The following is a 24,453-nucleotide window of genomic DNA, read 5'->3' on the forward strand; positions in this document are numbered from 1 at the left end:
TTACCTGGAAAGCAATCACCGATAGATACAAAACACGCCCGTCATTAAATCAAGGAGCAATATAGACTCACCATTCCAATAGATTCAGCAGAAGCACTAACTTCATACTTTAAAATTTAGGCATTTTAAATACTCATTTGATAATCCATCCTCCATAAATGTAACCTCACAGTCTTTTCATAGAATGCTCTGCACGAGTGTGAAACACAAGTCACAAATTTCTTGAAAAATTTATTAGTCCATTGATTTGGTTATTAGAATTATCTGTAATAGCAATGAATTTTGAAGCAATCAGGTAAAACACACAGTGTATGCAAAAAGTACAGAAGGTAAGTCATTTGAAAATAAGCATATACCAAACATTATCACTGATTTAAGCTTCGTTCTTCGTTTTCTCATTATATTTTCTGATATTGTCTGGGAAACGAATTTCTTAGCCCAAATCAAAAGTTTTTTGCATGAAAATTTCTAATTTTCGCTCAGTAATGTAAGGCATAACACGGAAAAAAACGTTTGCTTACTTAAAGCCTTAGCCCTAATCGGTAAGATAAACTTTGACTTAAAAGCTTGAAGATTACAAATTCGAAGCTGAGCGACGGAATATGCAATTTAAGTTATGAACAAGAATTTTAAACAATCCTTATCAATATTCGTACTCATTAAGTACTAGCCGTGCGAAAAAGCTTTCCTGATATGGCTAAGCATTTTTTCACAGATTTATTTTAATCAAACCACTCCAGTTAGGCTATCAATGATTAACAAGTTATAAATCGAGGATAATTCTTCAAAAAATTTTTTCCTCAGTACTAAAATAAGTGACGGAAGCAAGCAGTTTGCAAGATAAAAGAGCACAGAATGTTTAAGGGTTAGAAAGAAGCGGAAATGGAGTTATAATTTACAACACCGGATATGATTGAGTAAGCAACCAGAAAAATGTATATGACCTGTAATCAGTCTTCCTCATTGTCTGCTTTTCTTTTGATTTCTTCTAAAAAATTGTCGAAAATTTTCTGATTGTTTTCAAATTGTGCCAGCTAAAAGTAACACAATTAACATCTTGATGCAGTGCTAATGATAGGGAAATGGAAGAGAACCAACATCAAGGAATCACAATCCTTCTCTCTCTCTCTCTAAAGCAACGTGACTGTATCTAATAAAATCGCAAAATTTGTATTCAGAAAAATTCGTGATGCCAGCTTTTAAGGGATACGATCAAACCTACCAACCGATCAGGCTTCAGTAGTTTGAACTTTGAATCTCTAGGTCATAAACTAGAGAGCCCTACTTTGTAAATTAGAATAATAGTTTAAAATTCCAGTTTGTAAAAACCGATCTGCATCGCGCTTATACGCTACAGATTGTTTTTAAAGCATACATCCAACCATGCTTCGGAATTATTTGTCCGCTGTTATTTTTGCATCTTAAAAGAATTAGTGGGAAAGATTTTACAGAAGACAACGAAGCGGTCAAAAGATTTACCAGTTCAGGAATGACAGACGTACTGTCGATTTGAAATGAAAGATGAGTTGGAGCCGATCTACATTGTTTCATGAACTCACCTAACCCATCTGCTAAACTTTCACTACTTCCAAATGCCACCTGAAACAGAACTGCTTACCGAGACTAATATGGTCAAATTTTTATTTGTGCATGGAAACCAGCTACAATACATTCTAACTCGAAGAAGACTAATACGGTAAAAAATCAAATCATAATTGCTAGCGCAATCTTGAAATAGTGTCCTCTTTCCTCAAACAAGGCTACCATATCTCCTTTCCCTTTCTTTTTGTATTCAAACAACCTTGTACTTTAATGTCAAACCAAACTCACTATACCAATTCCAACAAATTTTAGAGTACCTTGACATAACTACCGTCGCTACTTGTTAAATCGTCATCATCATCATCGCTTTGCACTTCCGTTTCTTCAGAATCACCTTCCTGTTTTTCGTTTGTTCCCTTATTCATTAAATTTACCCCAGAAGGAACAGTAGCACACTGGTGCATATGGTTAGGTATAATTGTTGCAGAACACGTCGAAGCCACAAGAGTAGGTGGTGATGATGGAGAACGAACTAAACGATTCAGGTCATTGATAAAACTGTTACATAAGCACATAGCTCTGAAGAATGTAAACCACAATGTTATACAAATTGATGCCTTTCAAAAATCATGACTTCCGGTGGTTTCCGTGACATTCACTGAATAATTCAATTTCAACCAACCAAATGTACCAAAAAAGAACTGACCAGGAGAAGAAGTTGGTGTTATCTTGTCACTGTCTTCTAGTGATCCTAAAAGTCCTTCACCTGGAATTGAATCATTCGCAACTGTAGTAAGCAGAGTTGAAAATGGAAATGAATGTGTCCTTGATCGGTTTTTCTGGAACAAAAAATTATTCTTCCTGCTGGAAAGAAAATCACAACCAATTGACTAAACCATATCCTTACAAAACGATAACAATGTGAAATTAGCGCATAAGGATATTTGATATTAATTTGTCATTTCTAACATTAGCTTAATAGTACTGCACAATTTGACTGCCTTTTACTTTCACAATACATTCAGAAACAGAGCATACCACCGAAGCTAATCGATGTGGCAAACTGGAACTATATGGCTGACTGTTGCTTGTGTCTAGACCTAAAAATAAATTCATCCGATAAATGTTCATACAATTTTATACAGCTACAGTGATTCCATGAATTAAAAATTCTAACTCTAACTCATCACTCAGTTACTTACCAAAGATTTGTTCATCACTGCACACATCACCACGACAGCAAGCATCATCTGAAGAGGATCGCGAATGACCCAAATGGAAACGTACACGTCGTGAAGGAGTTTCTGACATTAATTCATCAATCTTTTCCTGAAAATCTCACCTTTAAATCATGCTTCGACACCTGAAAATACTTTTAATTGTTGATTTTCAGATTTGTGGTTCCATCGAAATTTGGCAAATTTTCAAAAAATTCATTTGTATCGCAGTTTAATATGAAAATTTAATAAGATTTGAAACCAGACTAACCGGTTTAACTTCGGTAGAGTGAACAGAAACAGGACCGAACGGTATTAACATTGGGACATCTATATCTATTTTGGATTGATGTTCATTGGTGTTCACATTCTCCAATGCAGCTGCGGCACTTACATTTACTTCCTGTGTTGTTGTACTGGAATACGCAAAAGTGAAATAATTTAGTAGGAATCTGTTTAAATTATGGAGTAATCCTTAAATTAGTGCAGAACATAGAAGGGTACAAAAAACTGAAATATCATAAGCCAAGAAAATTAAAGTAGTGCCTAAGTTCGAACAAAAACTTATAACTACAGCACTCTACCTTACATGGAAATGGAGAAGGCTCTTAACTTCAAGCACTCTAAATTCCTCGTACATAAAAGAATCACGATCGTAACTAATGTACAACAATGCAATACCTAAAAACACGTCACAGTTAACATATTGCAATAATAAAACGCTATCACCTGAGTAGAATTTAATGATTTACCGGTCAATTTCCATCTTTGTACGATAAAGCAGGTCAACAGAAAAACCACCAAATGGAGATGTTACTAGACCAATACGAACTTTTTTATGCTCTTCACCCAAATCCATTTCTGGTTCTTTTTCGTAAACCTTAACAATAAACACCTACTTTATTTTACAAGATGACGGTTTTGTTACAAGTCGACTATGCAAAACTTTTCAATTTTATAACAAATGAAATATAAAATTGTGGGACTCTTACTCTGTACATAATAATGAAAGTATCAGGGCTCTGTTTGCGAACATAATATCGGTAGGCTGGAGTCATTCGTGATGCAACAATTGCTGATTTCAAAAGTGTTCCTAACTGGTGGTATAATTCGGTCCTTACATTGACATTTCCATCAGTCAATTGTGATTCATATCGGACACACCTGGAAACTGATATATCTAATGATATCATCACAATTCGCCATAAATTAACCTGAAACAATGAATCCATTTCGCAGAGCAACGAATTCTGGATTCAAAATAACTTTTGTGCTGAAAATAAGTTGCAAAATTTAAATCTGAGTTCTCATTCTCACTTTTTCTTCTAAGTTCCAAAATTTAAATCATTTCTGAATTGACTTTCTTATAAAATCATTGCACTGACATTTTCTTTTCTTTACGATGAGGATAACTAAAGTCACCCAGAAATAAATGCAGGAAGATACATACCAGGACTCCAAAGGTAGAACATCGCCATCAGCAGTATGAAGCAGAAAATCCAAAGTGAAACAATTTGTGTTTGGAGGATATCTACAAGTAGGAAAAGTGTTAAATGGAAGTTAACTTCGAAAGACGGACAAAACAGAATAAGTATCTAAGGAAAATGTGATGCTAACTTTGTGACGCTTGTACGTAACTGTGCAGCTACTTCACCTAATTCATCAATTCGCACACTGAACCAATCCGTAGGATCCGGTGATACACTACATGACTGTACTATCAGCTGACCAAGACGTGACTGAACAAGTGCTTGAACCTAAAACAAATGCTTTCCGTTTGACATCTCGAGTTATTCTAGGTTTTCGAGATTTATGTTAAAACATTTGGACGTAATCCAAAACATGCTAAACTTTACCACTTGATAACAAAGACTATTACCAAACGTGTTGTGAAGAATTTGCCAAATTTAACGAATTCTTGATATGATTTCGAGCATGTCGCTGAATCACTCATGCTAAAAGAAAAAGTTTTCCATCTCCTATTATGGATACAAATGACGTCAAATAATATTCGGAGCAATTTGACATGGAAAGAAAATTCACATTAAATGAACCGTGTGATCGTGAAATAAGTGAAATGCGTGAAATATTGGAAAACAATCGTCTGGAACAGTAGACACAGGTGCACTAAAACCATGAAGCTTAGCTTAATAACAAATCTGTAAACTGCTGATGATGTCAACTTATGGATATACATAGATGTATAGCACTTAAGAGTGCAGAGAAAAGAGAAGAAGCGATGAGATAGCTGTGAAAGGGTACTTTTCTCTCTAAATGTTTGAAAGGCATTCACGTTTCTCTAATGAACAGCAAAAAAACTGAAAATGAAATGAATTAGAAGTCGAAGGAAAGCCATTAACAAAGAAAAACAGAAAAATGAGGGAGGTTATATATTCAATTTGTAATAATAATCATGAAAATGAAATTAAAATAACAACATTTAATTCCTAACAAGACGAAATCTTGAATTTACATTCTTTTCTTAGCATAGTATGTGAAAAAAAAAAAAAGAATCTCCACTTAACAAAATAATAACAACAAGACATTCAGATTTAGTAAAAAGAGGACGATGAGATGGACGAGTGAACTGCCAGATAAATTCAAAGTATGAAGAAAAACTAGTAATGGCTAACTTTTAGATAATTCAATGAGAGAGGAGGAAGAACACATAACGTACTACGGACACAAGGAGACTTATGTACGAATGTCGTACAGTATGTTAAGTCTAATTCATCGACGACTAGAAGGTTCGAATTTAAACATAATTAATTAACATCTCAGTAATGTATTTCGCACAATTTTGATAGAAGATGAAAATGCATCATAATTTATACTTCTCAACTTAGTGCCACAGCAAATCTACTGCACCTGAATGTGAGCATCCTGTCATCCCGCAATATCATATATGCATTGCGCTCGTCCGAATTTTACAGTGCAGAAGGAGGCGAATTTTCATGATTACGTGAGATGTGTAGACGTTGAGTGATTCATTTGTAAGTTGAGACGTGGTCGTTAAGTTATTCGTTTATTAAAGGATCTGTTGTTAAATTTCAACAAATTTAGTTTTAGTTTTGTGAGATGATTGCAGAAATTGGAGAAGAATAAGAAGCAGAGAGGAAATTATGTTACAATTTGGCCTTCTTGCTGCTGGTCATCTTCCTATCTTTTTTGCAATGTTCTTTACATTAATGCTAAGTAAGTTTCAAGATTTCCTTTATATTTTCGCGTTACATTTTGATTATTTTTCCAGAAATTTCCACTACTCCTAGATATTGTGAATACGAATGATTGTAGGTGCATCTTATGTACTGGCAGTATGGCAAGGTGATGTAGATCCAGTTTTTCCGTACATTTCATCTTCTGGTGATCATCGTCCAGAGTCATGTTTCTTTAGCATGATGCTCAATTTATGCTCCTTTCTGATAATGCTTATCATTTATTTGAGGTATTTAATTTTAGATTGGTTCGATTTCAGTATGGCTTCAGTAATAAATACAGTTGAAATTGAGGGATGATTGGCTGCTTAACTTTGAGATGACCTTGAATTTTAGTGCACTTTATTAGAATAAGTATGGGAACTTTAATTTTGGGTGCAAATGAAAGCATGGTTGAAGGAAAAATGAGTTAACTTTTACTGACGGAAAATTTCTAAGGTTCGTTGTTTGAAGTTAAGTAGAATGTGTAAATAGTAAGTAGGGAGTTAGGTGGAATGACCAAGAAATTATGGAATGATAAAAAAATCCGCAAAAGGAAGAAAATGTAACTTTAGCATACCTTAAAAAGGTTTTAAGTAGATTGTATATAGCTTACAAAGTGATATTAAGATTGATAGAGATTTCATCTGAGGTTAAAAGTATGTAGCAAATTTAGGTACTCACTGGTAGTTGAACTCAATCGTGATTCAGACCATCTCCTGAAACGTTTGAATATTTTTACACTGGTTGTTGGTATGACTGGTGGAATTGGAATGTTCATTGTCGCCAACTTTCAAGTATGTTTAACCATGTTAGATCTTAGCATGTTAAGATTGTCATTTGTTTGGCCTTTTATTTTTAATTCCAAAAAGGAACATTAGTGTAGCTTTGTAAAATGTCTTCTCTTTTTTTGTGGGTGAATTAAAGTTAACATTTCATTAGCGGTCAGCCTTTATGATGAATTATGTGGCGTGAGTTACTCACTGCCTCATTATTAAATATTTTATTGCATTATTTCCTAGATATTGAAAATTTTTTATGTATGTACGGTAGGTAGCAAGGGTCACTTCCAAAAGAGTGAAACGTACTAAGCTAGGTGGTCTAAATTCAAGTTGTAAGTCAAATCAGTCATTAAACAGTACTTGACTTTGAGAGTATTGTGATAACATTCCTTATTTCAAGCTGTAACTGAACTAAACTGGATTTAAATTTAAGCAAAAATTAAACGAAGATTTTTATAACGCAGTTTTCTAGGAATCTGCCGTTATTACAGTACATTTAACTGGAGCATTTTTATGTTTCGGATGCGGTTGTTTTTATATGCTTTTGCAATTTTGTCTTACTATTTACATGTGTCCATTATACAACAGTCGTCGGATTGGTTTTATCCGTGGTGCAATAGCAATATCTGCCATACTGTGTTTCATCACAGGTTACCACTTTTCAATTTCAGGAAGTTTTTTAAAACTTTGTTTAACAAAAATGACTGCTTTCATTTTTTTTTTCGTAATGAGTAGCACGGAAATAAAAATTACTTGTTCAGCAATTTCATATATAACATTGAAGTCGGGCACAAAAGACTTTAAGATCTTATCCAAAAGTAACATTTCCTTTCCATTTAGATAGAGAATAAAGGAAATTAAAAAGGGGAGAGACTAGTGTCGAATAACTGAGTATATTTTTAGTTCTTTCTTTTGGTATAGCTGCATCAAATGAATTTCACAAACATTACCCCGATCTACCTACACCGAGGCCTTGGTCCAGGAAAACAAATCAACCCGTAAGATTTTCTCCATTAATGAAATATTTTCAAAAATTTTCTTGTTCTCTGCTAAAACTAACTTGAATCTGCTTCTGCGTATGAGAATTTTGATGCTAATAACACTGATGAGTGACGAGTCGTGCTGCTGAGAGTTTTGAACAGATTGAGAAAATGCTGTTTCATATTTAACTAAATCTAGGAGGTCATAAGGTCGGATGAGTTTCACTATGTGGTGATTTAAAGGGAATAATCAGACTGCTGTCAGAAATCTAATGAATAAAAAGTTAATATTTTCTGGCATAAAGTTAGCAATTCTTCATTCTCAGAATTAAATATGTTGGTTTGTGGTATGTAGATACAAATTATTTTGTATTTCATAGTCAATATTTATAAAAAGATAATTACTGGTATTCGTTTAGTTAGCTTTCAGGGTTACAATCTTCACTGCGTTTCTGCTATTGCTGAATGGTGTTTGGCAATATGCAATGTGTTATTTATATTGAGGTATATTTACAACATTTCTGACAGAAAGTTATTGGAAAATGTTTGTCTTTTGTCGAAGTATTTGAGATGTTTGACAGGATTTGTGCCATTACACCAGCATTACCAGCAATGAAAAAGTCCTAATTTTAATACTGATAACAGTTTTTCTCTTCTCTAGTATCACAGCATATTTCATTCGATCAGTTCGCTTGATAGAATTTTCTTGTTGGAAGAATATTCAACAACGCTTTCATTTCTCTTCAAGACCCTAATATTTTACAGTTTCTATATCTCGATTAGATTCAGTATGGATAGGAATTATGTATTATTACCAACACAGTTCAGTTTTAACAAATCATGGTTCATAGAATCAGATTTTTTTCTTTTAAAAAGTATGGTTTCTATATATATATATATATATATATATATATATATATATATATATATATTTTGTTATAACCGATTACAATAATGAACTTTCTTTGTAGTTTCTCTCGTGATTTTGAGAAACTTCGTGTTGAATTGACTGTGCAGCCGCTGGTTTCGCATTTGGATCATAGTCCACTATGGCGCTCCGCCACCGATCTTAGTTCGCCGTATTGATAATGAAAATGCTTACGTATGCTTATAAATCATTACTGCTTTTGGTTATTTTGGGGAAAAAATGCGTAGTAGACTTAACAAAAAAGTTGAAAGGTATCGTTTTCTTCAAATATCTGTAAACATGTTGCAGTCTGAATTCAAATGAAATCAAATTAGGTATTCTCGATGTAGGATTGAAGACTGAGGTAAATTCATTGTGCAGCAAAACATTTTCACGGAAACTCGCTACAGTTCTATAAGATGTTCTCGTTTGTTCGTCGATTTAAGTAAAAGCCGTCAAGATCACTCATAATTCAATCAACAGATATACTAGAAGGATTGATTTGTTGATTGGCATTGTTATTTTCTCCAGGAGATTCATGTATGACCGTAATGGGTTTGCAATTATGCTACTTTAAGGGTATACGCTAGAATAATTGGGTGAAAAAGTCTATTGACTCTATATAATACAAATTTAGTTGATTTTTAATAATATAACTTCAATTAATCCTCTTTTATTTTTTTGTTTTCTTTATGACAATAGTTTCTTTCAAGTTTTAAGGCTTACCAACATGCCGGATGCATTTTATGTCTTTGTATTCGAATTCTCGCATTATATTATTATGGCTTTGACCACAAATTTATTGCAGTATTCGGCACAAGAAACGGTTAGAATTATCCAGATTTCAGGTGTGTGATGCTTTTGATCTTGTTTTACTTTGTTCCATGTTTATTTTTGTGAAGTCATACTCTGAGAGTTTCTGTTTTTGAGGTTATTGTATATGAAGGTTCAAAGAGCCACGTCAGTTCAGGTTTTTTTATTTCAGGCAATATTTTACGTGCTGACCTAACGCTATCAATAGTTCCAGCCCAGCATTCTTATTATCATGTCGCTTATTACATTTAACGAAAACTGAGCAATGTTAATAGTTTTTGATTAAACCTATATTTTTTGGATAACGTTGTCTTGAATGCTTTTAAAATTTCACGTATTTTATACTGTTTCCATTGATCTCTTTAAAATATTGTATACATTATAGATAAGGAGTCGAAAGACATCTAGTTATTTGAAGGTGAGTTAATTTTTCAGACTTTATCATATCTAGCGATAGTTTCAGTGTCGAAAAACCGCTTTTCCTAAAAGACTGTGACAGTAATCATCGAGTGCTGTGGAAAGGGTGATTGTGAAACTCTAGGGTCGATAGTTTACGGATTCGCTTCTCAGCTCTACAGTGGACCAGAGTAGTATCTCAGTAGATGTCTTCGGTTCTTTTTGATCTTGACCAATTTGAGAGGAAGATCCTCCACACTGCACTTTTCGTAGTTCATTAAATATTTTTTGGTGAACAAAAGATCAAAAACTTTTGTTGCTAAATGTTGAATATTCATCAAATTGCTGCATTCATAATACGGAAAGTCTCATCTTCATTTCCTAACAGAAATTGTTTAGAAGTTCACCAAAAAAGGTACTAATATATGTTCTTATTATGATGCGATGTGGTGGAAAGGGTGATTGTGAAACTCTAGGGTCGATAGTTTACGGATTCGCTTCTCAGGTCTACAGTGGACCAGAGTAGTATCTCAGTAGATGTCTTCGGTTCTTTTTGATCTTGACCAATTTGAGAGGAAGATCCTCCACACTGCAGTCACTTTCTACCACCATTATAATCTGTGAATAGTAGACATCGCCTCTCATCAATGTTTTCCAACAGTTCTGTCTGTGCTTTAAAGTTTGAGATTGAAACACATCATTAAATTGTAATAAAGTAACTGCCAAATGTTTCATACGCAGGAATGTACGCACACGTACTCTTATCCTAGTTTAAGTACGACATTGGAACTCTGCTGTCTGATCTTTAATTGCTAAAGGTTTTTCAAATTCCTTCGATTGCTGCAGGTCCAACTCAAGCTACAGTTCTGCGAAATTCGGCCCGGATTTTTTGCCACATCTTTCACATGTAAGATCAAGCTTCATGTTCCCCCGGCCTCATTATTTGGGCAGTAGTATATTAGTTTTTTGAAGAAATGGATGCATCCATATAATTTTAATGATCATTAGCGTCGAGGATGAGACGGTAGAAGTAAATTTGGAATAGTTGGAATTGAATGATTGGGATATATACTCTGTCACTGCACGGACTTCTTTTATAGTGAATCTAATTTAATTTTTCAAATTTCGTTGCAACTGAAGTCTTAGGGTGTTACAACCCTTAATGAATAACAAAATATTAAATCAGAAGTAATAGTGCAAAGGATATTGCAGCATGAAGCCGTCTTCATAGCAGCATTTGGGAGACTATTCTAGAAACAATTTGTGTAAGTGAAGGAGCATGAGGAAATTAGAAATTTCCTGGGATCCTAGTTCCGTCTCGACATTTTCATTCTTAGAAAAAATCAGAACATAGAATATTTTACAAATCCAGAGTTTTTTTAAAAAAAAATCGCATCCAAAACAAGATTTCTTCGACTGGGCTACAACACTGAACTCTAAAGTCCGTAAATTTCTAGCCATGCTAAAATGAAGGCAAAAACAAAAGAAAGTCCAAAACAAATTTTTAACAGTGGTCGATATCTAAATTAACAATGACCTTAAATATCGGGCTATCCAGTTAAGATTAATTTTAGCAAAATCTAACTGTGACTTTTATGTTGCAAAATATCAAGACATCAATAAAAATGAAATTGTTGTCCATCCAGTTCAAACCTTGCATATTTGGTTTTAAATAGATGACATGAAACAGATCTGACTATTGTGTGAACATATATATCAGAATTAAATGAAGCTCATTTTTGTGCAACAAAAACAATTGAAATGATAAAAAAAAAATCTGAAAAATATAAACAACAAGTGATAGGAGGTAGGAGGTATAAGCAGCAAAAAAGAAAAAATTTCCAAATCGATGTAAACAGTAAGGAACAAAAGCTTACAGTATTCAATTTAATAACAAGCGCACTACATATCAACCTAGAGCACTTGGTCCAAATTTATACACTAACTTCTTCGGATACAGCCCTGTTTTCGGTACTGGTACTAATATCCGCTTTTCATAATATGTCCTGGAAACAAAACTGTATATTTTGTTAATATGCTGTATCACTCCAATAAGTGCTCACAATTTAAAATATCCTGTTGTTAATTAAGTATGAAATCATTGTGAAAAAGTCCTAATACTTTTATAGCTTAATAAGTGAAACAGTCTTCCAAAATCTCATGATTTCTATTAACTAATAAATTTCACCTCATAGCTCGACTGAGTTTTTCATAAGTCATTTTCTGATTGTTTTTCCGTTCACCCCAAAGTTGTGCCAATTTTTCCGATTCAACAATTCGAAAAACGCCTTCTGCTGGGTCTTCCCATCTATAAATCAATCAAAAATTCATTTTTTTAAATTATATCGTATTTTCTTGTTGCCAATTTTCCTTCCAACTTTTTTTCCTTTATCTCCAGAAATTCTTTCTCTTTTATTTAATCTGAATTTACCTGTATCAACTCCCGATTTCCATCATCAGTTTACTTTTGATGTGTCCGATAAATCCTATCACTTGTACGTAAGAAGCTTACCAAATATATATAGAAATGTTATCTACATGTTCGTATGATAACGATATTATGAATAATTTATAACAATACTTTCAAAAAAATTCATGAAATGAAAAAAGGCATAAAATGCTTACCGTACAACACTTGGGCAAGTACTGGGATCTTTCAAAGCGTCACGTATAAATTCCCATAATTTGTTCCCTTTGGTGTGTTGTGAGTGCTTCCTTGGTCTTCCATCCTTATTTTTTCGGACTTTGCAATATGTCGGTCGTAACATGAAAGTTTCATCGGATCCAACTAAAAACTGCATTTAATATCGAGGAATGCAAAACGTCTTTACAAATTATTATTTAAGGATTTTCTTGCTTTTTTCATATCAATTTTAACCTGTTATATCAACGCTTCAGCACCAAAGCTGCCATACCAAAAAAAAAAAAAAAACATAATTGTTCCCTCTAGATATTACTTTGAAGATTTATTCGAATAACCTCTGCCTATACGTTTACCATTCATTTGAGTACATATCCTTACTAAATTCCGTTGCTATTCAAAGGTTTATTGTTTCCAATAATGCAACTCTGTTTTTTTCACTGTCTTTTTAACTTTCATATAACTATCGTTCATCATGTTATAACTGAAATTTTATGATAATGCATTACTCAATATTTCCAAGTATTGAACATCAACATCTGTAATGAGAAATGTTAACTACTAACTAGGTGAATTGAAATTGAAGGTACCAGCGACATCACTGCCGACTTGAGATAATGTATCTAAAGGTTGCATGCTTGATGAACTGATCGGGTTACTATCAGGCATCAGAAGTGAAGATAAAGTACTTGTATTGGGGGACAGTCCACTACTGATGCAGGAAAGTCTGAAATATTATATATCAAGCATTAAAATCGGTTTCATTGAAATTTATTAAATTCAAAAAATCACTGGAAATTACATATTCTCTCTCTTCCCTTCGGACAACAAATAAAACAATCCTGATATAAATTTAACTTTTAACTTATAACAATCAACTTCAAACAACCAACAGGAAATAAATAACAAGTCAAAAACCTAATGTCATCCGGTACTCGACATGTACTTGCTTTTTCTGGTAATTTATAAACACATTCATCAGCTAATCTTTCTTCTGAAATCAATTATTGGTATTAATAACCAGTAAATTTTAATAAATATACGTTCGAAATATATTTTCGAGTAAAAATTTAATAATAGAGAAAATTAGAACTTTATGAAAGTAGCAAATAATGGATCTGATAAATGGAAAATATATAACATTGCTCCCATTTAATTTTAAAATCAAAAAATACTAATTAATATCAAATTTCATCTGCTGATGAAATTTAAAGTATTGCATCAAATGAAGAAATACAATACAATTGAAATACAAACCTATCAATAATTTCCTGAATTCAGCATATAATAATGAGCCATATACGGCATCACGTTGTTTGAAATCGATTTCACGCATTTGAATCAACATCATACCAGTACAGTTTGCAAATTTTTGCATTTCTAAATCTTCAAATGGAATACCATTCTGTCTAGCAACATGTAATAACCATGCAATAACATCACCCATAGTCCATTCCTAAAATAAATCATGATTATTATCCATTTTTTCCTTTTCTTTCCTTTCTCAACACCTTTTTTCCCTATACTTTTTTTACATTTCCTTTAATTCATTCGAAAATAATTTTGTCATTCTCTTTTTTTTTTTCTCTCTCCCTTTCTCTTTCTCTCTCCTTTCTTTCCTTTACTTAACTAGAAATAATCATACTTAAGGATGTCGTTAAATAATAAGACAAATAGAAAGAGCAAATGTACTTCAAAACGAAAACATTTCTTCTTCTCTGTTGAATATTAGTTAATATTCATATTATTCGTTCTCTTTTTCCTCTTTCTTTTTCTCTCTTTTCCCTTAGTTCTTTTTCGTTCTCTCTTTTTTTTTTTTTTTTGTTAACGTTTTGCCTATCACAAATATTATTTTTTTTTTTTTAAAAAAGAAGCATATTTACTTCTAATAAACAAGACAAGGCATAATTTTCTCTTGCTTTCATTTTTTTTTTTTCATCATTATAATTAAACGATGATAAATTTACGCAATAAAAGTAATTATCATTTAATTGATTTTTTTTTTCTCTTTTTTGGCATATATTATAATGTGTGAAGAGAAGAAGATTTTAGCCGATTATCTTAATTTAAATAAAATAGACTATTACATTTCCTTTAAGTTATTCGAAAATAACATATATTATTTTTTGGCATCCATATATTACTTTTGCTTTCGAAGTATTTACATAGTTTAAAAAAAAATGAAAAAGTGATAATAATTTCACTACCGTATTATTTCTTCAATTTTCAATTACTCAAATAAAAAAGTTTATTTTCGACTTTCAGTCATACAAATAATTAATTTATTTAGAAAAACAGTAGTATAAAATATTTTCACCTGTGGTTCTTTAGAAAGAAATCGTGTTAGATCGACACGTTCATTGTTCGGTATTGGCTTAAACTGTGTAGCTGCTGGATTCATATGCGTCCGTAATATTTCACCACCAAAGTGATCAAATAGCGCCGGTAAGCACATCAGCGACGGATTAAACGCCGCCGCTGCAATCGGCGCTACAGGACTTATTGCAGTATGCTTCTCTGCTATACAAGCCTGCAATTATATTTGATTCTCTTTATTAATGATAATATGAAAAGGATTATTGCATATTATTTATCCATTTTCAAAAATCCCTCTTAAATATATTGCAAGGAAAAAATATAGCAAGAAAAAAAAAAACAGCATATTATTTCCAGTAAACATTTTACCATTAACTTTTTGCATTTAATATCCCAGTTGTTTCGAAGAGAAAATATAGATGAAATCTTCTCGTCCCCTCGTTTCGAAGAGAAAATACAGATGAAATAGCTTAGCGCTACACGCCATTTGTCAATATTGGTCATCAACGGTAAATAAAATGTTAAAAGTATGATTCATGAGGTGCCAGGAAAGTCTTTTTTTTTTTTTTTTTTTCACTCTTCTTTAAATAAATAAACAAATACATAAAAGGTTAATTGAAGCAGGGAAATATATGAACGAGTAAATAAAAAGTTAAGAATGAATAAAAATGAAAAAACGCTGCATTTGGATCAAAGAATTGCCATCAAATTTGCAATCTATTTGAAGTAACACAAACTGCTATCGTATTTGCATTCAATCGTTCTCAGTTACAAATTTTATAACAGTTTTTATCATGATGCGAAACGCCAGTTTTACGTAAGCCATAGTGTATGTGTGCAAAATGTTTTGTTTATCTCTTGCAGAAAAAAAAAAAAAAAACAACAGGTTTCCTCGTTCTTCGATGTTAAGAGAAAAACTATAAATTCATACTAAAATAGGCTGAATGGTTGCAGTAAAATAGAAAAAAGAAAAATTTCAAATTCTCACAAACAATCTTTGACAGTCGTTGCCATCTATTATTATTATTTTATTATTAGTTGAACTGTAAATGAATAATGTAACTCATCAGTGAAATATCTTATGTAAACAGATTTCATTATCATTATCTAAATCAATGTTTTTCATGATTTATTTATATTCCACTATATCCTTGTCGTCAGTACTTCTCATCCAACAATATTCGATTAGTAATATATTTCATAACAATATAATCTGTACATTTCTTTTTATACCTTTATGCTTTTGCCATATGAAACTACTGCAACTAAACAACAACAAAAAAAAAAAAAAAAAAAAAAAAAAAATGATGCACTTATTATTTGGATGTTTATACGTTATACATATATAAGGTACGTAAATGGAGAAATGAACAGATTGCGGTAATTTAATGAAGTGTGTCAATGATAGATGATAATGTAAACGAAGTGATGAATGGTAATTAATTACCGAAAGGAAAAACAAAGAGACGAAATGAAAATGAAAGAAATATATTTGTATATGGATAGATTGATAATATCAGTACCTGTTGTTGTGAATCGTTTGCTGGTAAATAATCGGTTCTCGTCTGGGGACACGGTAAATGCACCGATGGATAGATGAATGCGGGGTTAAACTGGTTAGCGTGAGAGGTAATGTCAGTATGTTGAGATGAAATAGGTATTGGTCGTGGAATATGTACAGAAAATGCGCTAGAATGCGTCGTATTCGATGATGGATCAATTGCGACTTCTCTCAATCGTTATTTAGCAGAGTACAAGAAGAGCAGCAGATGACAGTCTAACCGATCAGTGGTTGACAGCAAAATAGTTGATTATTCGATGCTTTAAAAAAAAACAAAGTTGCAAATTATAGCTTTTATGAATATCATGTATGTCTATGACATTTATGTGTTTACATTGGCTATATAAGTTGATAAAATCAAAAATAATATGGTAAGGTAATAAATATCAGTTATTACGACATTCCTTTCTGCTTTTGTAAATTTCAGTTATCCATAAACCATCATTTCTTTTCTTTTTCCAGGTTTCTTCCTGAAATGATTCCTTATTTTTTTTGCCTCAAAAGAAAAACAATGTATTACATTCGAATAGCTCCATTTTTAGGTAATGGTGACGATCGGAAAGTACAAATTGAGAGAAACTGACAAGTGGAACGATGAAATTTTCTACAATGAAAAACATTTTTTCATTTTCTTGCTTTCTTCTTTTGTTTGTTTTGTCTTCTATTCACCTAAATTTTCTATCACTGAATAACATTCCTGGTAACGTTTTATTTCTTATTGATCAAAAATTTGAATATTTTCTAATTTAAAGTTTTTGCTAGCACTTTTTGAATCGCAACTATCGTAAAGTATAAAAATAAAATAAATACAAACACAGTGGAAATAATATTAATAAATTATGAAAGATTAATTATATCGTATCATTTAGCTATTTGTGTTTGTCAACAAATAATGAGGAAATATCGAAAGGATTACTTAAAATATACCATCTAATTTTTTACAATAAATATATACATACACATACATGGACATACACACACACAAACATACACAGAGAGAGAAAGAGAGAGAGAGAGAGATGTATAAATAATTGTGTATATATCACAGTACAAATTTTGATTGATAATCTTAGGGTTGGATTTTAATGAGAGGAGAAGATAAGTAGCATTATGACAGTTCTAGGAGTGAATCCGAAGGTCAATGAGGAATAAATGGAGAAAATAAGCTAACTAAGCTAATAATTCCAATAAAAACAACAACTGCCTAACATTTTCACTCCTTTCAGGGCATAAAAGTGTCGATTGCGACGACTAGTGCAATCACATATCTGTCAGATAATATTGAAAAAAGAGAGAATGAGAAAGAGATGTGGATGAAGAAGAGGGAGAAAGAAGAGGAAGAAAAACTATTTAATGAATGGAAAGGTTCATCGTCCCGTTTCAAATCCAAATTAATAAATTCTTCTTCAATAATAATAGTTTTATAATTTAATAATTAATGATTAATAATTAATAATAATACATAATAATAGTATTATTTATTATTATTATTATTACTCTATTCTCATTATTATTAATATTATTTATTACTGTCATTGTTGTTATTTTATCATTATCATTATTGCAATAAGGTATTTTACTTTTACATAGTTGTTGCTATTACCATGCAGTATCATACATTATATTTATCCTAATGCATCACCTATCAGTGTTAGCTAGGATTTTATGAAATTCAAATTTATAAAATCTTGAATTAAATGAAAATATTGCGCAGTAAACGAGATAATTCGACGGGCTAAATATACATATGCAAAATCAATTTATCAATCAAAAGTTTGAATGGTTTTAAATTTAAACAAACTATACGAAAAGTAATGAAGTGGAAGATGAACAGAGAGTGAGGGTAGGGGTACAAACGGTGAGGAGATAAATACAATCTTATGTTTTGGATCCGTTAAGCTGATAATTACCCAAAATCAATCAAATAAAATGAAAAAGTAAGACAAAAGCAACAATGAATGCCAACAGAGATGGCTCATAAAAAATGTTTGACAAGCATTGACAGGGTAAAAGGGTACGAGAGTTATTGTACTTCAACTACATATAAATCACATGTACTTACCCCTACCTTAACAATGATTCAAACAGCTGCAAAATAACGAGAAACAATTTCGAGTACTTTTTTTTTTATTATTTCGAGTATTTTTTTTTTCTCCCTCCTAACATCGAGCCTGCAATTATCAATTTGTTGTCAAAAAAAAACGAGAACTAATGAAACTACGAGCTTCTTATATGTGGGAAATATAAATTTCTCCTATAAATTCTGTTGTAGATATTCTTGAGAATCTGTCCAACTGGAAACTTGTTGAAAAGCATAATGCAATACCTAATCTTTTGAAGCATAGAAAAATAACAACATGCACCACTTCCAAAACATTTCAAATGTAAAGGATAATTGAGAAAAAAAAAAAAAAAAAGAAAAAACAAGGAAGAGAGAATAGAGAGATATTTACTGCTTTAAATTAGCAAGAATAGAATTTTCAAGCTCCAAAGGATTCGTCCTTTGGAATGAACTCTTCTAAATATTATTTCCTATTTTCCTTGTTCCACTTTTTCTTTTTTTTCCCTTTTTTTTTTTTATCCAACAGTGACTTCATTTCTTACTCAAGAAAGTACGACACATTATTTTTTTTTTTCCCTTAATCACTTAAAGATTAAAAAAAAGAAAAAAAAAAGTTCCTCTGATTACATTTCGGAAAATTTTTGAAATTAATCACAGAGATGAAAGAAAGATGATCCAATCCTTACTGTCAAAATGATTATCCATTTTGTTCAAATGCTATTTTTGTATGAACTAAATGATCATTCTCCAAATGCCGCCACCAAAAATAGAACAAATATCTCCTTTCTCTTTTTTTTTTCACCGCCTTTTCATCCCATTACCATATTATAGATCATAAAAGATTAAGATTTATCCTACTCCTCTCTAACAGATAATTCTCGGGTTTTTGTTGCAAAATTTTATAAGCCAAATAATATGTATATATATATATATTTTATTGAAATGTACGACAGGAAGAATATAGGAATACAAAAGTAATGTAGTGATGGGACAGGAAAAAGTTTGAATGATTGAATGAAGAAGCAAAACAGAAAGGATGAAAGAGAAAAAACATTGGAATGAATGGAAACGGAAAGAGGTGACGAAGACAAATGTCAATTTTGCTGAACTGTTTTCGTTTTCCTTTTCTTGTAAATTTCAAATGGATATTTTCATATGCGTGTACACATGTCCTCTTTCTCCCTCCCTCTACATATATATTTATGTGTGTGTGTACGTGTATGTATGTATGTATATGTATGTGTGTGTATGTGGCTGTGGATACACGTATGTACGTACGTATACATTAAAATGATATTTTTGGGAAAAAAAAAGCAGAAATTAAAAAGAATAGTTGAAGCATTTTACATTTTAGAAAGGGCAACGATCAATGTTGAATTGAGAAAATAAAATCCAAAAAGAAAAAAAAAAAACTACCCTATAACTAATGATTACTACTACTATTACCATCATCATCATTGCCATCACTATTATCATCATCATCATTATTATTATTATCAGTAGCAGCAGCAGCAGCAGCAGCACGATCACTACCACATAACCAATCAAGGATTTCAATTCTCTGGTTCTAACTACTTTACCCTACCCGTCTCCATTTTCTACCACCTTTTCCCCTCCGATCATTTTCATTCCCCTCCCCTTACCTTCTTTAAGCAAACAATCTGCTTCTCCCTCTCTACCACCTCCCTATCATCATATCTACTTTTCAATAGAGATACTTCGACCGGTTCCGGAATGCATCATCAATTGCTAGAAATGGTTGCTTCCCGACTTTATTCGGATAGTTTATTTCTCCGACAATTCTACCATTCACATTTTGCAATCATTTTCATTAGCCGGATTTTTTACTCTCATATAACCGATCCTATTCGAGGATACTTCTTTCACTGTAAATTCATTGCTTCTAATTTGTTCTTTACTTACTTCTTCGAATTTCCTCTCTTCCTCTTCCATCCTGTAACCTCCTATTTTTACATTTTTTCTTCAAATATTGTTTACATACACACACACACACACATACATACATATAGATATGTGCATACATACATACATATATGCACTTTGCTATTTTTTATTTTGCCGTATTTTTTACTTTTGGTAAACATAATGGTAACATCAGCAAGACGATAGTTGTGAGGAAGAATTAAGTTAATTGGGAAGAGAAGAGAAGAGAGCTTGTCGTTTTGCAGTAAGTTTTTGTTGCGAATAAAAAAAAGTATGCATGCATGCATTTCAATTCTTAGTAATAAATCACATATTGATGCACTGTTTCATCGGAATTTTATGACATCCAGGATGGATTTTGAATATTTCCAAGATATTTCTCAGGGGTTTATTTTCCTCTCAAAAATATAAAGAGCAATACAAGGTAACTATGCCTACATTTAAATCCGGAATTATCATTACCGAGGAAAAATTGACCACCAATATTTTCACTAGCATGTGTTGCATGCATAACTTGACATATTTTTATAATCGAAGCTATTATTTCATTCTTTTTTAAACCTGAATGTAGCAAGAATTCCAGAACGGCATGGAAGAGAAATTTGGAATAGAAACATTTATCCTTCAATTTCATAAAACCATCAACAATGAGAATGCGTTCGTTCATAAAACAGCGAAATATACAAGGAGAACGATTATAGTATAAGGATATATCGTATATCATCAACATTGCACAGAGATATTACATTTTCAAATATCAAGTTTACATGTAATGAACAGAGATGTCAGTTTACTGTTTGTTAAGCAGTAAATCTAAAACCGTGATAGTCAGAAAAATACATACAGTATAAGCAATCTTGGAAATTCCCAGAAATTCGAAAAAAGCGAAACAATGATATGAAGGCAAAGAATAACGATGAAGCAAGAATAATGGAGCATATACACAGATATAAGTTGGAAAAACAAAAGCCAACAGTTTTAAAAACTGAGATCAGATGAGAGTGATTTAACCATATTATGAAATTTCTACACAGAAGTAGTTGTATGAGGAACGGAACAGTAAAACAAACGAGCTTTTAAAAAGAAACATAGTGTCATCAGATTCCATAAGTTTATGTCGGAATGTAAACTGATAAATGCAATTTAAGGAAAGCTGAACAAATAAATGGAAGAACGGTGCATCATTTTAATAACAACTCAACGCTTGCACTCAATGTACAAATACTGTTAATGTATATAGCACCTAACTGCGAGAAAAGGAATTTTTTAACTTTTTCTGATGTGATTTAACACTAATTCCTTTTGAATAATGGTAACCAGAACTGGAGCAGTTGTACGACATCCGGCTTTTACGTACCGATCGAAATATGAGAACTGCCAGTACCAAAAGGAGAAACTAAATTGGATTTGATAAGCAGTAAATCCAGAAACCTTACAATCTATTTAAATTTAATTATCGAACTGCATGGAACTTGAACATTTACGTTGAAAACTCGACTTTTAAAGGCATTACATAGAACGTTGCCGCATAATCTTTCTAAATCGTTGAGTATTTAAAAACGAAAAGTGTCTTTAAAGAACATGATTGTGATCAAGGATGAAGGAAGCTTTTTCGACAGATTAAATAAAAACTTTTTACCTCAATGCAAATGAAGACTAAAGCAATGTAGGCCACAATTTTAATTTCTTCAAAGATCCAATTCGCATAAACATCACTGCAACCCTGAAAAAACCGCAAAATAATTTATTCCTTTTGCTAAAGAGAAATTAGACGTTTTTGAAAATTACTCAAATTGAAAAAAATGCAAAGACTCGTTACAAATCGGTGACATGAATTTTTTATCCATAAACAAAAAATTAAAAATCCTACCTGTTGGAACCAAAACTCCCAATTTTCTTTGTCTTTACCGCAACCCATCGAAGAATTATGATTGAAATAAAGTTTATTGCAACAACTATCAGGAACGTAAGAACTGTTTGACCACTTTTGATCATCAAACCAATCTGCCGGACCATTTACACCGCAACAGAGAAACTACAAGATTTAGAAGCAATATGAAACAAAGACATTTAATTTGAAATTTCTTTTCTTTTGTATTAATCAATGCATTACATAAAACGAAAATTAGGCTTACCACTTTCTGCAAATTATCCCATGTCAATTGACTGCTCGTGAACACTTCCCCTTGATACTTTAAGCTTTGCTCCATTTCAATGCGGACACGTCGATAAATATCCGACTGGTAATTCAACGTAAGGATACTCACTACGAATTGAACAGCTAACAGAAGGCAGATGAAAAATATATACTGAAAGATGTCGTATTAAATAGTGTGTCCAAAACCATCACCATCAGTTTATAGTTTAACATCACCAAAAGAGATAGCAGTACAGTCTTCCAACTTTCAATTTTTGCGAATTAAATTTCAGCAGCATTAAATGAGGAAAAGATTTCTATGAACCATGGAATTCTTCAATTCAAACAACTTACGGCAAGCAAAAGTAAGCGCGATTCAATCCATACTCCCAAACAACCAACAAATGTAATGATAATCACTGTAAGTCCAGCCGCAATACATAAGCCTACCGCAGAAAGAGTACCATAAGATGATGGAATAAGATCTACATATGTCTGCTTTGTTACATAAGACCACAAGCCGATCAGTAAGGAACCGAAACCAAGAACCTGAAATATTAAAATTAACTTCTGATTACCAATACTTTTTAAGCAGGCAGCATAATGTGCCTCCAATGATGGAGAATATGATTTAAAATCTGTAACGAACACAGAATGACATTTTAAAAAAGAACAGCTATTCTAATCAACATATCTTGCCTAATCCAACCGATGATCAGGATGCACTTACAATATGTTATAACTGATTCTGAAAATTGATTCCGAAAATCGCCAACCAAATATGTAACAAATATCAAGTACCACTGAACTAGATGCAATTAAGAAATATGAAAATGTTAAAATTATTGGTTTATACAAAATACTAACCCAAAAGATCGTATTGAAAGAGAAAAATGCTCGTTTTTGAGCACTGCGACTGAGTAAATGAGATGTCATATTATCGAACAAAAAGTCTGAAAAAAAAAAGACTTATACACAATTTACTAATTTAAGATCCCGACATATTATTTCAAACACATAACTTATCAACTTGATCATATACGCTATCACCTGAGATATATAATCAATCAGTTGAAGCATGTGATTTGCTTTCTCGAATTAGAAATTAGAAAAAAGTCACTCCTTCAAATTCATAACAAACTTATGAGATAAAAGCAGCACCCAAAGACAAATCAAACCCATTTCAGGAACAAAACCACAAATCACCGCGCAGATCGTAACAACAACCGAACTGATTCAGCGGCCTTATTAGACTTGCGTGAAATATGAACTGTTCGGATAAAACATGTTCAATAGAGTGTTTACGTTCATTGAATTGTTTATTCGTTTCACTTTTGTTATCTTTATCACATTTAAATTGGATAAATGTGATCCATTTTTTTTTTCCAAGTTATATATTTTGAAATTAAGTTTACGAATAACATTTACTCGTTCATTGTAGTGCATTGATTACAGATGAACTCTTATCACATACCAATATTGATTTTTTCATGTAAAAGACCTTAGCATACGTACTAAAAATTTAGCTAACAATGGGTTGAAGTGAAATAAGCCCAGCCAGAATTAGCTCATAGTTTAGCATATTCTAAACTTTCATTTCAACCATAATATTAGCAAGTTAATTTGACATTGTTCTAAATATCGAATCTCGTTTTTTTGATGTCATTATTATGCACAAAAATGAAAATTTGTAAAGGATGGGCTTTTTAAGTTAACTACTCGATAGTTATTCAATTTTTATTGATTACGAAGGGTCGGTTAAGTATGGGTGGGTGGTGTTAGTGATGAATTCCTAAGGATCCGCGGAAATTGCATAGACGGAAAGCGTTGCAAAGTTGGGAGGACCGTAGAATATTTAATTAGTTCTGTGGGGTGTTGGTGGTATGGTTTTTTCTGGTTTTGCGAGAGGGAAAGGGGAAGGGAGGGTGAGAAAGGTTTCCAGTAGTTTTAGGAGAGGATTT

The 24,453-nt window shown here is 32.1% G+C and overlaps 5 protein-coding genes across 5 annotated transcripts; 1 reads left to right on the forward strand and 4 right to left on the reverse strand.

Annotated features, from left to right (window-relative positions):
- Positions 1-950: 950 nt before the first annotated feature.
- Bma-atg-13 (uncharacterized protein) lies at positions 951-4,713 on the reverse strand (the record flags this gene model as incomplete). Its single annotated transcript, XM_043073166.1, has 12 exons — positions 951-1,034; positions 1,480-1,599; positions 1,860-2,074; positions 2,249-2,381; positions 2,581-2,642; positions 2,745-2,871; positions 3,031-3,175; positions 3,512-3,639; positions 3,752-3,923; positions 4,210-4,290; positions 4,377-4,516; positions 4,639-4,713. The coding sequence occupies 12 exons, from the start codon at positions 4,711-4,713 to the stop codon at positions 951-953; spliced, it is 1,482 nt and encodes a 493-aa protein (XP_042929100.1).
- Positions 4,714-5,881: 1,168 nt separating this feature from the next.
- Positions 5,882-8,801, forward strand: Bm2527 (FLJ11259 protein, putative; the record flags this gene model as incomplete). The annotated part of the gene is made up of 7 exons (XM_001896875.1): positions 5,882-5,954; positions 6,054-6,204; positions 6,630-6,750; positions 7,208-7,385; positions 7,639-7,733; positions 8,146-8,219; positions 8,687-8,801. The coding sequence occupies 7 exons, from the start codon at positions 5,882-5,884 to the stop codon at positions 8,799-8,801; spliced, it is 807 nt and encodes a 268-aa protein (XP_001896910.1).
- A 2,939-nt stretch (positions 8,802-11,740) lies between these two features.
- On the reverse strand, positions 11,741-14,927 carry Bma-svh-5 (Ets-domain containing protein; the record flags this gene model as incomplete). Its single annotated transcript, XM_001896874.2, has 7 exons — positions 11,741-11,837; positions 12,020-12,139; positions 12,457-12,619; positions 13,039-13,199; positions 13,391-13,466; positions 13,730-13,928; positions 14,790-14,927. The coding sequence occupies 7 exons, from the start codon at positions 14,925-14,927 to the stop codon at positions 11,741-11,743; spliced, it is 954 nt and encodes a 317-aa protein (XP_001896909.2).
- Positions 14,928-19,834: 4,907 nt separating this feature from the next.
- On the reverse strand, positions 19,835-20,364 carry Bm17881 (Uncharacterized protein; the record flags this gene model as incomplete). The annotated part of the gene is made up of 2 exons (XM_043073167.1): positions 19,835-19,972; positions 20,335-20,364. 2 exons carry the CDS (start codon positions 20,362-20,364, stop codon positions 19,835-19,837), a joined length of 168 nt encoding a protein of 55 aa, XP_042929101.1.
- A 1,234-nt stretch (positions 20,365-21,598) lies between these two features.
- On the reverse strand, positions 21,599-23,428 carry Bma-tsp-21 (Tetraspanin family protein; the record flags this gene model as incomplete). Its single annotated transcript, XM_043073168.1, has 6 exons — positions 21,599-21,751; positions 21,995-22,078; positions 22,226-22,390; positions 22,491-22,664; positions 22,847-23,041; positions 23,360-23,428. 6 exons carry the CDS (start codon positions 23,426-23,428, stop codon positions 21,599-21,601), a joined length of 840 nt encoding a protein of 279 aa, XP_042929102.1.
- Between the last annotated feature and the right edge of the window lie 1,025 nt (positions 23,429-24,453).

Source organism: Brugia malayi, assembly GCF_000002995.4.
Source record: "Brugia malayi strain FR3 genome assembly, contig: Bm_v4_ChrX_scaffold_001, whole genome shotgun sequence".
Lineage (NCBI taxonomy): Eukaryota > Metazoa > Nematoda > Chromadorea > Rhabditida > Onchocercidae > Brugia > Brugia malayi.